The sequence below is a fragment of the Ursus americanus genome, chromosome 14 (genome assembly GCF_024610735.1).
Source record: "Ursus americanus isolate L20-20 chromosome 14, mUrsAme1.1.p, whole genome shotgun sequence".
NCBI lineage: Eukaryota > Metazoa > Chordata > Mammalia > Carnivora > Ursidae > Ursus > Ursus americanus.
Window position 1 is genome coordinate 52,120,970 of NC_142140.1, and position 13,046 is coordinate 52,134,015.

At 48.5% G+C, this 13,046-nt stretch overlaps 1 protein-coding gene across 2 annotated transcripts in view; it reads right to left on the reverse strand.

Moving 5' to 3' along the window:
• The window catches only part of LDLR (low density lipoprotein receptor), a 34,068-nt gene extending 22,493 nt beyond the window's left edge, over positions 1 to 11,575 (reverse strand). Inside the window, exons 1-2 of one of the 2 annotated variants that reach the window (XM_045774542.2) lie at positions 11,376 to 11,575; positions 120 to 242 (exon numbers count right to left, since the gene is read on the reverse strand). In XM_045774542.2, coding sequence (XP_045630498.2) covers positions 120 to 242; positions 11,376 to 11,442 — 190 coding nt within the window. In that variant the 5' untranslated portion in view covers positions 11,443 to 11,575. Of the gene's footprint in view, positions 1 to 119; positions 243 to 10,676; positions 10,957 to 11,375 lie in introns of those variants that run through there. The other variant, XM_045774541.2, reaches the window with a different exon arrangement.
• Positions 11,576 to 13,046: the final 1,471 nt, after the last annotated feature.

The following is a 13,046-nucleotide window of genomic DNA, read 5'->3' on the forward strand; positions in this document are numbered from 1 at the left end:
CTTCCCCCAAGTCCCAATTCATGGTTGAACACATCAGCCTACTGGCTGATGTTCACCTCATCTGTCACCCGCTCTCATCAAAAAGGGTACGAAGTGTGTCATGCCCAAAGGGGACTCACTGCAGGTCTCCTGGGACTCATCGGAGGCATCCAGGCACTCGGCGCTCCCGTCACAAACCCACTTGTAGGAGATGCACTTCCCATCTTGGCACTGGAACTCGTTTCTCCCACACTTGTCTTCCACTGACAGAGAAGGGAAGAGGAAGGACCATTCAGCGCCAGCATCGGAAACTGACAACACCACCTGTGTGTGTCTGTTTCCTGCCAGCTGTGGAATGAACCAGAAATAGAATCCAATCGTTCCCAGGAAATAAAACACACACACAACAAATTTCATGAACCAAAAGTGCAGTGGAGGATGCAAAGAATAGATCTACAAGAGTGACTTGCCAACAGTGTGTAAAACTTGACATAATGGTTGTTGAGTCCAGTGTAAGGACGCACTAACGTAGGAAACAAAATAGTAGCACTTCCCTGCACATGAAAAAAGAAAATAATTTAGGGGCGCCTGGGTGGCGCCGTCGTTAAGCGTCTGCCTTCGGCTCAGGGCGTGATCCCAGTGTTCTGGGATCGAGCCCCACATCAGGCTCCTCCGCTGAGAGCCTGCTTCTTCCTCTCCCACTCCCCCTGCTTGTGTTCCCTCTCTCACTGGCTGTCTCTCTCTCTGTCAAATAAATAAATAAAACCTTTAAAAACATAATAATTTAAATGATGTAGTATATTAGAAACCTGTGTTGGCAAGAGAAATGAGGAAAATTGACTGTGTGAAATCATTCAGCGGAAGGAAAGATGAGGGGCCATCTCCAGTAGGTAGGGAGGAAATAGAAAGAGATACAAATTATGAGAAACTATGAATGTAGATGTCAGAGAACAGAGATGCTGGAGCAAAAATAATCGTGTATTGGAAGGTCGGCTCAAAAGAGAACAGAGACAGTAGCAAAGCTGTAATATGAGAAACTTTTTCTAGGAAAGCAAAGATTCAGATTTTTTTTTTAAAGGATTTTATTTATTTATTTGATAGCACAAGCAGCGGCAGTGTCAGGAAGAGGGAGAGGGAGAAGTAGGCTCCCCGCTGAGCAGGGATTCCCTATGCGGGGCTCGATTCCAGAACCCGGGATCTCGACCTGAACGAAGGCAGACGCTTAACCGACTGAACCACCCAGGCGCCCACAAAGACTCAGATTTTTAGATAAACAATGAGGACAAGTAAATTTCTGGGAAATTTCCTTAACACATTGACTTTTGCATTTTGGGAAAGAGATCACAGTAATGTTGACTGAGTTTAGTCTTAAATACTATATTTTGATTCAGAATGCACTGTTCTCTGTAAACTGGAATAAAGCAAACGTTTATTATTAGTGATACCTGGTAAAAAAAATCTTTTAATCTCTAAATATAAACTTTAATGTCCTATGTAAATTAAAACATTGTGGCCAATAAAAATTATTATCTGGTTTACCTCATCATGCTTTACGAATAAATAAGACCCCCCCCCAAAAAAAGAAGTTAGTAGGATTTTCCTATTGAGTCAGATGTTCTGAGGGCAAATAGTATGTAAAATGTACACTTTGACTGATGGCTACATTTACTGTAAGTTCCATTATTCTCATAAGAAGATTGAAATCTTAAAAAAAAAAAAAAAGGAAAAACATTCATTTTATTTGAGAGAGCGTGAACGTGCAAGCAAGGAGAGGAGCAGAGGGGGAAAGAATCCCAAGCAGACTCCTTGGTAAGCATGAAGCCCAGTGTGGGACTCGATCCCACGACCCAGAGACCATGACCTGACCTGAAACCAAAATACAAGCTTAACCGACAGAGCCACCCGGGCGCCTCTGTTTTTCCTTTTATCAATTTTGAATGCTAGCCATAACCAAAAGTATAGTTTAATGGTTTGTGCAAAATTTAATCATTACCTCATCTTGCACAAGGGTAATTAATGAATGCATGATAACTTGAAACAGAAACCACCTCTCCAGAAAGTTATTCCAAGGCTGGGAGAACCTTCCAGACAAAAAGAACAGGAAAGTAAAGGGGTGGCTGCCTGGCTTAGTCGGTAGAGCATGCGACTCTTGAGCTTGGGGTTGAGTTCGAGCCCCATTTGATGTAGACATTACTTAAAAATAAAATCTTTAAAAACAAAAAAACAGGGTACCTGGGTGGCACAGTTGGTTAAGCGTCTGACTCTTGGTTTCGGCTTAGGACGTAATCTCAGGGATGCGAGATGGAGCCCTGGGTCAGCCTCTATGCTCATTGCAGAGTCCGCTTGAGGGTCTCCCTCCCTCTGCCCCCCACCCCTGAGCAGGTGCTCACATGCATGTGCTCGCGCTCTCAAGTCAATAAATCTTAAAAACAACCCTGCCTTCCCTGACCTAACTATACGTTGTCACTTGAGATTTTAAATCCTAGGAAGCTATCACGAATAAGATATTTTTAAAGTGTTATGTATTTTTTAGCTCATCTTGTTCAACATCTCTGCTTCTCTGTGGAGTTATATCCTATAATGTATCTAATAGAGTGGTAGTGGTATATAATGAATAATTATATTGGGGAGAACAGTGTGTGCTTTTTCTCGTTCTTTCTTTCTTTCTTTTTTTTTTTTTTAACCAGTGGAGGCATGTGATTCAAAGAGTTTGGAGAGCAACTAGTTAAGACTGTGATGAAAGACTTTAGGGCCAAATGCACTGTGAAATTCTGGACTGGGTCCTGGAAGAGGAAAGGGAAAAGGTGGTGAAATCCAAATAAAGTCTAGAGTTAATAGTAACAGACCAACATTAAACTCTTAGGTTTTTTTTCTTTAAAGATTTTATTTATTTGACAGAGAGAGAGAGAGAGCACAAGCAGGGGGAGCGGCAAAGGGAGAGGGAGAAGCAGGCTCCCCACTAAGCAGGGATTCTGAGGCAGGACTCGATCCCAGGACCCTGGGATCATGACCTGGGCCGAAGGCAGACTAACTGTGCCACCCAGGTGCCCCAAACTCTTAGTTTTGACAAATATACTATGGTCTGTAAGATGTTAGCATTGGGGGAATCTGGATGTGGGATCTATGAGAATTCTCTGCAATATCTTTGCAACTTTTCTGTAAATCTAATTCTAAAATAAAAGGCTACTCGTGTGTGTGTGTGAGTTAAGTGATATAAGTTTATTAAATGAAGATACAGAAAAAGCTCTCAAGAGAAAAAGGCTACTTTTAAGAGTCCTTCAAGATGGGGTGCCGGGTGGCTCAGTCAGTTAAGCATCTGCCTCCTGCTCAGGTCATGATCTCAGGGTCCTGGGATCGAGCCCCGCATTGGGCTCCCTGCTCAGCAAGGAATCTGTTTCTCCCTCTCCCTCTGTCCTCCCCCTGCTTGTGCTCTCTCTCTCTCAATAAATAAAATCTTAAAAAAAAAAAAAAAGATTTGTGGAGCATGGGGGCGTGGGGGGAGAAGAAAGCTTTTAGGGCTTGACGTCACGGGAAAGCAAGTCATTAAAATGATGAAGCTCATTCCATTCTTGGCCAAAATGGAACAACTGAGGTCTCCAACCAAGTTAATGCCAAGACATTAGGTGGCAGAGAAGTGAAGGTGATCCATGGTGGGAAGGGAGCTGGAAGGACCTGCCTAGGACTTCCCCTCCAACCTCATGATAAATGGCCAGCATGCCTTCCATCCACACATCTGCAGGCATCTGTTTTCCCCATAAATAGCGGACCTGAAAGCTTCCCTACATGCAAGGAAGGTGGCGATGACCTTGAGGTCACCAGATTTCACCAATTGTTTCCTGCCCCAAAGCAACGTGAATTACAACACTGTGGGAGGGACTTTCTCCTTCCCCCTCTACAATGAACCTCGTGACCCATATGTTGCCTCCATGCTGGATCCCATAAAAGTTTCACAACCTCAGAGCCTAAATCCTTGCAGCTCCGTCCCAACTCTCCCAAGTTTTCTTCCCCTGCAGTCATCCAGATTGAACCTTCCTGGAAGACAGGGAGCTGGAACCATCCAGCTATACCATTTCCAAATTCCTGACGCACAGAAACTGTGAGATAGTAAATGCAAGTTGTTGCTGTTGTTAAGATTTATGTATTTATTTTAAAGACAGATCACGAGAGGGAAAGGCAGACGGAGAGGGAGAGAGAATCTCAAGGAGACTCCACACTGAGCGAGGAGGCCAACATGGGGCTCGATCCCACAACCCTGAAATCATGACCTGAGCCGAAACCAAAGAGTCGGACGCTTAATGGACTGGGCCACCCAGGCGCCCCTAAATGTGTGTTGTTTTAAGCTACTAAGTTTGGGGGTAATTTCTTGACTAACAGTTCAACGTTGAGACGGACCTTCCAAAAAACTGGCTTCTGCACCCCCAGAAGCTCCTAAAACATCCAGTTCTCACTCCTATCACACTACATGAAGCACCTGTTTACTTGCACATCTCCCAACCTAAATTTAAATCTTGAGGGCAAGGAATGTCTTTTTCATCCTTTCGGCACAACGGAGGCATAGGCCAATGCCGGACGCAGTCACAATACTTTTGTGCAACAGGTATGGGGAGAATCAGAGCCAGGTCCCTCACCTCACCAGGCAAAGGGCTGGGAAACGGGCCACTCTTCCACTCTCTCCCTTGCAGAGGGTCACAGGGCAGAACCTGCAACGTTTAAGTTAAGGTGCAAAGTTTCTGGGACCCGGAAGAAATACTAGCACAGGTGCAGGGCGATGCTAAGTTCGAGGAATTCCAACGGCCTTCTTAGGAGAAAAGGAGAGAACAACTGGTGCAGTTTGAAATAGGACCACAAAGGGCACTCTCGGTTTCCGCTCAGGTCATGATCTTAGGGTCTCAGGATCCAGGCCCATGTTCGGCTCTGTGTTCAGCAGGGAGTCTGCCTGAGATTCACTCCCTCTCCCTCTGCCCACCCCCCACCCTCCACTCGCATACTCTCAAATAAATCAATCATAAAAAAAAAAACAAAAAAAAAACAGGACCACAAATTCTGTGACACTACCTTGAAAGGGTGAGCCTAATTTGCCGCACTGCAGTGTGCTTTATTTTTTTTTATTTTTTTAAAGATTTAATTAATTTATTTATTTGACAGAGAGAGAGACAGCCAGTGAGAGAGGGAACACAGGCAGGGGGAGCAGGAGAGGAAGAAGCAGGCTCCCAGTGGATGAGCCTGATGTGGGACTCGATCCCAGGACTCTGGGACCACGCCCCGAGCCAAAGGCATACGCTTAACGACTGAGCCACCCAGGCGCCCCTGCAGTGTGCTTTAGACTCGGGGGCTTGCTCCTCACAGAAAAAGGGAGACACAGTGAGGTGTGGCCTCGGAGCCTCGGTCAAAAAGGCACTGCAGCCTCCTCCATGATCTTCTTAGATGGGACCCTCTCTCAGACTGCCTGCTCTGGGGGAGGCATGTCACAAGATGCCCTCAAGCAGCCCAAGGGGGAGTTCCACGCCGAGAGGACCTAAGGTGTTCTGCCAAAAGCCTCCAAGTGTACCATCTTGGAATGGAGTCTTCACTCCCATCAAGCCTTCGGATACCACAGAGCCTGCACAATTTCTTTTCCTGCAGTCATTCGCTTTGCAACTTACCATCTAGCGATGTTGCTACCAAATTCCTGACCCACAGAAACCGTGGGACAGTAAATGCATGTTATGTCAAGCCACTAAGTTTTGGGGTACTTTGTTAAGCAACAATTGATTAATAATACCAATCTAACTTAAAAAGGTATATCTCTAGCTAAACGTAGGGTTATAGCTATGTGTGCAAAGTCTATAGATGATAATAATGTGAATCCTCTGCAACTATCGAAAAAAGATGAGGTCAGGGCATCTGGGTGGCTCAGTCAGTTAAGTGCCTGCCTTCGGCTCAGGTCATGATCTCGGGGTCCTGGGATCGAGCCCCGCATCGGGCTCCCTGCTCAGCGGGGAGCCTGCTTCTCCCTCTGCCTCTGCCTGCTGCTCCCCCTGCTTGTGCTCGCTCGGTCATGTATGTAAAATCTTAAAAAAAAAAAGAAAAAGAAAAAGATGAGGCCAGTCATCCTATGTTGTAAAACAGAAAGCTGCACATAATATTTTCTAACTGGGGAGAAAAAGGAGGTGCAGAATAATTTCTAATAGTTCCATGTTTATTCTTTAAGAAACAGAATCCTATCTGTGCTTCTGCGTAGGGAATAGTGGCCAATTCATTTCAGAGTTCTTTTTCTTTGAAGAATGCTTTACTTTTGAGATTTTTTAAAAGGAAAGAAAAAATAATTAAGTGAAGTAACGGCAACACCGATCACTGTCTGCCCCCGGCTTGCCTGCTTGTTACTCCAGTTCTCTAACTGCTCCAAGGGCCTTCTGTTGTCTTTTGTCATTCCAGGGTGGGTAGACAAGGCCAGAGACCTCCAGCCCCCTTGAACATTTCCGCCACGCTTGAACCTAATCCTGCACCTGGGCTGAGGGCCCCGGGGGCCAGGGACCTTGGGACCCCGTTTAAAAACCAGCTTCCTGGGGCGCCTGGGTGGCGCAGCGGTTAAGCATCTGCCTTCGGCTCAGGGCGTGATCCCGGCGATCTGGGATCGAGCCCCACATCAGGCTCTGCTGTAAGCCTGCTTCTTCCTCTCCCACTCCCCCTGCTTGTGTTCCCTCTCTCGCTGGCTGTCTCTGTCAAATAAATAAATAAAATAAAATCTTAAAAAAAAAAAACACAAAAACTAGCTTCCTTGGGCCACCTCCCTCGGTGGGGCATGCAACTCTTGATCTCGGGGTTGTGAGTTTAAGCTCCACATTGGGTGTAGAGATTATTTAAAAAGAAAATCTTTAAAAAAGAAAAAGCTATTTTATTTTATTATTACGTTTTAAAGATTTTATTTATTGGAGAAAGAGGATAGAGAGTAAGCATGAGCTGGGGGGAGGGGAGGGAGGGACAGAGGGAGAGGGAGACGCAGGCTAGGGAGAACCCCGGGATCACGACCTGAGCAGAAGGCAGCCCCTTAACCAACTGAGCCACCCAGATGCCCCAGTTGTACCTCATTTTAAAAAGCAAACAGAGGCACCTGGCTGGCTCTGTCAGAAGAGCATGCGACCTTTGATTTCAGGGTCGTTAAGTTCGAGCCCAACAATGGGTGTAGAGATTACTTAAAGAAAATTTGAAAGATAAATAAAAAGCCAACCAAGTCCGGGTCTTCAAAGTGCAAGTGCCGTGCTCCTGCCAACGGTCAGGAAACCAGTCAGGTGATATTAGCAGAGCTCTGAGGGGGTCGAAAGGAGAACAGACGTGATAACAAGAGAGACAGAGAGAGAGAGAGAGAGAGAGAGAGAGAAGGAAATACAAGGAGGGCTTAGAAGAATCAAAGGAGCAGGAAGCTGAATTACAAGGAGGCCAGGCTGGAGGTGGCCACTGCGGACAGCCCAGGTGACAAGGAGAATGAGTAAGAGAGAAAAAATAGGAGAGAAGGGAATATGCTGAGCTTTGGAATGCGCGGTGGTTACACAGACTGATAATCGAAATGCCCAACTACTGGTCTGAACAGGAGGAGTCCCCCGGAGCTGTTTCCACAGCACACCCACACCCCACTGACTCACAGCTGAATCACAATTGTGCCGAAAACCGGATATGACTCACTTCTCACTACTGGCACACGGGGTGGGTAAAAAGCAATAGGAATTTCAGGACTCTGAGAAAAAATTAAAAAGGAAGTTCAGGGAAAGGCCATTCGCAGTGAGGATCTTGGAGGAGGAGCTTCTGTCCTACCTTCTCCCCAAGGGGATGGCAACTTCCATTACCACTAATCCGATGCTCTGGCCTCCCGAACCTTTGCACAAAGCCCTATTTTACCAACAAAACGTGCCACCGGAAAGACTGGAAATAGTAATAACACCTTAAGGCCCTTTAAAAAGGGATAATAATAAACCCCTTCCCTGGACATCACGTCTTGCCCAGGAAACAGCTCTCCAAATATTTGCTAGCCCAAGATGGTTGAACACCTCACCAACAGGAAGTCCCCACCCTAACTTTTTATCAGGGCAGGTCATCCAATAGCTGGCCGACCGCTGCGGACAATGTTTGAATGAAAAGCTAATGGATTTTACTGTTAAGGTGCAGCCAGGCAACAGTCAGTGGGGACAGTAATAAATCCCACTGCTTTGGTAGTGGGAACTGGGGACAGGGATCAGGCACAGCAAGAGCTGAGTGACAGGACATCAGATGGGTGTCCCCACAGCACATGACACGGTTCTGAGCAAGGGGACAGAACCCGTCCTGTTCGAAGCACCACCGCCCAAAGAAACCTCCGGGCTTCCTCCCTGTTGCAGAAGCGAGATGTGTGTTTTCCTTGTCAGTTTCATTTGAATTCCAGTAAAAGCAAACTGGAGCACCTGATCCAATCCCGTATCCCCTCACGCTGGGGATGCCGCAAATTACACAGGAACCGCACACACCCACACCCCCCAGTGCCCAAATCTCTCTTGTCACACGTGACAAGCCAGGAACAAGGTTATCGAAACAGAAAAGGAGAATACACAGTTCTGCTTTTTCTCCAGCATACAAATGAGGTGGTAAATGCTTTCGATGTTTTCTTTCCCATGCTACCGAACACAGTTGTTGCTCAGGAAAGTCAGAATTATAGACAGAATCATTTTCTTGGGGGAAAAAAAAAAGGCTGGCGCTAACAGACTCAGCTGAATACGAATGAGAAATCAATTTACCAGTGTGTTTTTCCAAACCAGGTGATCTCAACGGAAGACTTGTTGTCAGCTCCTTTGTTTCTGTGATTGTTCATTGCTGGTTACCTCCACAGTGTCTTATCAACAAATCTCTTGTACTTGACAGCCAGGGAAAGTGTGGGTGCTATTAATGTACTTAACAAGGAATATGAAGGGCCATCAAAACACCAAGCCACAAAGGCATCTAGATTTGGACCTTATCAAAGGAGTAACCCTACAGATAAGATCAGGAATATCCGGAAAGACAGAACGATCCACATAATTCCCCTTAAAGGTCTGTGGTCTCAAAAAAAGTTCTTTTTCCAGTGTTGCCCTGGAAGAAAAGTATGCCCAGCAATGACCAGAGAATCTCCCTGGAGCATGTTGCTAAAAGAGACACACCTCTTAGAGAGATGCTCCACTTTTCTGAATTTGGGCATGCCCTGGGCAAACATGGTACTCCGCACACAAGTGGTTTTGAAATGGCTAAGTGAAGCGATTCCAGCATTCCAGTCCTGCAATTCCAGTCCAGATTCCAGCAACTCCCATTTCCAAGGAAAAAGAATAAGAAATTCCATCCTCCTCTACCCCCCCGAAATGCTTTAAAGACAGCGAAGGCGCACGCGGGAGCAGCCAGGGCTGCTACAAATATACATCATCCTGTTAACACCAGAGGAGAAGTAACTGCTAGCTCTCAGGAGTCTGGGGACCAGGTGGGACTCTGAGTGTCCTTGAGAACATAGGACGCCACTCAGAGAGAAAACCAAAGTAAAGCAACACATCTTGCTCAAGATGTCACCGTCATTAGTTCCTTTTAGGGATGAAATAATCAGAGTTGAGAGAATCGAAAGAGAGGTCTTTCAGGAGGTGCATTGCCAATTTTGGGGCCGCAGCTCATCAAGGGATACCAAAATTGGACAAATCAAGCAGCTGACCCTGGAGCAGCTCTGGACAAGACTGGAATCCGAGTCAGGGCTTCAGGGGTTAACCAGCCAGGTCACACTGACGGTTCCAGAAACGCCTCCTCCTGCAGTTCTATCAGAACCCCAAAGAGAGCGGAAACTAAAGTAAGCGACTTATCTTGCTCAAGACTTGACTGCCATTATTTCCTCTTAGGGATGGAGTCAATCAGCGTTTGAAATACAAGTCAATTAAACACCCTTGACAAGCCACAGTCCCTCCTCTTCACACAACTGGGTGGCAGAGTTACCGCAATAACTCTCAGCCATATGGCATCATCCTCTCTTCCTCCCCCCAGAGAAAACTGATGTGTCACGGAGAGGAATTCCAAGCGTTCAAAGCTCCCCAAACACTAAGCCGCCCCGCCCCGCCCTTCCCCTCCCCTCAATAAAAAAGTTTCCTGCAATCCTGTTATCAGATAATCCCAATTCTTTTAGGCGCTGTTCAGGTTCTAAGTAGGAAAAGAACCATTTATCTCACATCCAGGGCGAGGTCAAATGCCTCTGGCCACTCACTCAAAGCCGGGGGATAACTCAGGATCATGCACCAGCTAGTCTCTGCACCAAATCTAAATCGGAACCCCCCTAAAAGGAAACATCATCATGCGGACAGCTCAACTAAACCCATGCAGAGCTTCTGAACAAAAAAGGCCACCCTGAGGGATCCGTCCCACGTTGCCGCCTCCCGGTCCCTGCCCAGGTGGAAGATCTCCGGGAATTGACCTTCACTGGCGACCGAGGAGGGGCGAGCGTTTCTGAGGCCAGGTTTCGGCTCGGGAAGGAATCGAGGCCCCCTGAGGGTGGCCTGGGGGCGCGTAGGTGAACTCCACCCAGGTCGGGGCAGCGAGGGCGGCCTCCAGGACAAAATGGGCTCGCCTCAGGTCGCGGAGGGCACTTCGCCCAGGCTCGCGGAGGCGACTCCGGGGGCCCGGGACGCAGTTGCCTGCTTGGTGACAGGAGCCCCGGAGGGACCCGAGGGAACGCCGGACGGCCGCCTCACCTGAACCAGGTGCTGCATAAGTCTCCAGCCTCACCTCGAGCCCCGCCCAGCCCGTGTCCCAGCCCCGCCCCGCGCACCCCCAACCACATCCACCGCCCCCCATTGGCCAAGGGGAGTGGCTCGAGGCTCGCGTGTTCCAATCGCGCCCAATGGGAGCTCGGGGACTGGCCTTCGGGGCCGGAGGCGGGGCTGGAGGCGGTGGCCACCGGCAGTAGCGCGCGTGCGGTGCCCGCAAGCAAACTCTGCGTGGGACCCGGGGCTCCATTGGAGCCCTAGCGCGTTACAAAGCCACCTGAGCCGCCTGGGGCATTCCTGTCCGCGGGTGAACGCGAGGGCGCCCGCAGGGACCCCCCCCCAAGCTTTGGTAACCCTCACCCCAGAACAACTCGGTGGGGAGGGGTCCCCGTCTCACAAGGGCTGGAGGGCCCCGTGTCCCGCTCTGAGGAAGACACGGGGGTCCCCCCATCCGGCGGAGGCTTATAGGGAAAGCCTCACCCCTCTTCTCATGACTCCCCCACATCCCCACACCTCGCAATCCCTTCAACACTCCCTCCAGCCGTTTGGAAAGGACTTCGTGCCATTTTCCCACACATCTCACAAGGATGGGGTCATTTTCCGCAGCTCCCAGAATTACCAAGGGGCTCCCCGAGTTCTGGGGGGGTCACCCCACCACACGCGGGTGCCTGGAGCCAGCCTTACCTGCCGCCCCAGTCGCTGCGAGGAGCAGGGCGACGGCCCAGCACAGCCCCCAGCCCGCGGGTCTCATGCTCCCAGCCTCCGCCAGCGAGGGCGCCAGCCCGGGCCTCGGTCCGTAAAGTCAGTGCAGGAAACCCGGGCTTCGAGAGCTCGGGCGGCAAATGCACGCGGGGCCCCAGTCATTTGCAGCATTTCTATGTGAGTTTCCTCGCAGGGGGAGGAGTTTACGGTGGGGTGATATTCGAATATCTTCACCTCACTGCGGGAGGAGGAGTTTCGAGAGGAGGAGTTTCGAACGGCCGATGTGACAAGGGCAAATTAACCCGTGAAGCCCTGACTCGGATTCCAGTCTGCTCCAAAACTCTCTTCCAAATCATCTAATAGGCTAATGACTATCTCCCCTCTGCCTCCGAAGGAAAAACTAGGCATGTCGGAAACTTTACCCCCTCCTTTCTCTACTTGCCTTTTCCTTTCTAGGAATCGTATATGGATTTTAACTGAGTTTAATCCCATGTAGTTTTGAGCCGGGTCTTCAGAATTGGTCTAAACAGGTGAGGAATTTAAATAAAATCTTCACAACCGTTCAGCCCCAAAGTGATCTTGTTTTGTGGGATCCAGCACTTGGATGGATACCAGCAAAAACATCTCTAAGATCAATTGATCCGATCCGGGTCTGGACATAATACTGATTTATTCTTTTAGGAGAAGATGTTGAACAAACAGGCTGCTTCCTCTCCCCAAAGCAACATCAAAACAAAACAGCTTTTATTATGATTTTTTTTAAGATTTTATTTATTTATGTGACAGAGAGACAGCCAGCGAGAGAGGGAAAACAGCAGGACAGTGGGAGAGGAAGAAGCAGGCTCCCAGCGGAGGAGCCCAATGTGGGACTCGATCCCAGACCAACGGGATCACGCCCTGAGCCGAAGGCAGACGGTCAACAACTGCGCTACCCAGGCGCCCCCAAAACAGCTTTTAGAGTTGAACCTTATTGCCTTAATCACATAGGGCTGATGGAGAGCAGCTTTTAAGAATCAGAGTCTTGGGGCACCTGGGTGGCTCAGTCCGTTAAGTGTCTGCCTTCGGCTGGGGTCATGATTCCAGGGTCCTGGGATAGATCCCCACATCCAGCTCCTTGCACAGGTGGGAGCCTGCTTCTCCCTCTCCCTCTGCTCCCCCTGCTTGTGTGTGCTCTCTCTCTGTCAATAAATAAATAAAATCTCAAAAAAAAAAAAAAATCAGAGTCTCTTTTGGGATTCATGAAGTTTCCAAGGCCCCTTGCCAAAAAGGCACATGTGAGAATCTTGCCTGAACCCCATGAAGGGTCTGGCAGTCTTGGAGGGGTCCCCCAGGAATGAGCAGCATTCTCAGGTTTTACAGACTGAGCTTGGCAGAATGTACTAACCTCTCAACAGGCTTATGGGGAAAACCCTGAGAGGAGGCAGAAAGGGGACAATTGAACCCTCAGGGGGGAAAGAAAAGGTGATTAATCCAGAGTAAGAAAGAGCAGTTAATAGCCCCAGCTTCGGAATCAGGCAATCCCTGGGTGAGTGAATGAGCTTTTCCAACGTGGAAAGGGGAGGAAGTAATGCTTGCTTCCCTTACTTGGCAGGTTGCGTGTGGGGGTCAAATGAGATCATTAGCAATCACCTGGGAAAATTTGTGTTTTGTTTT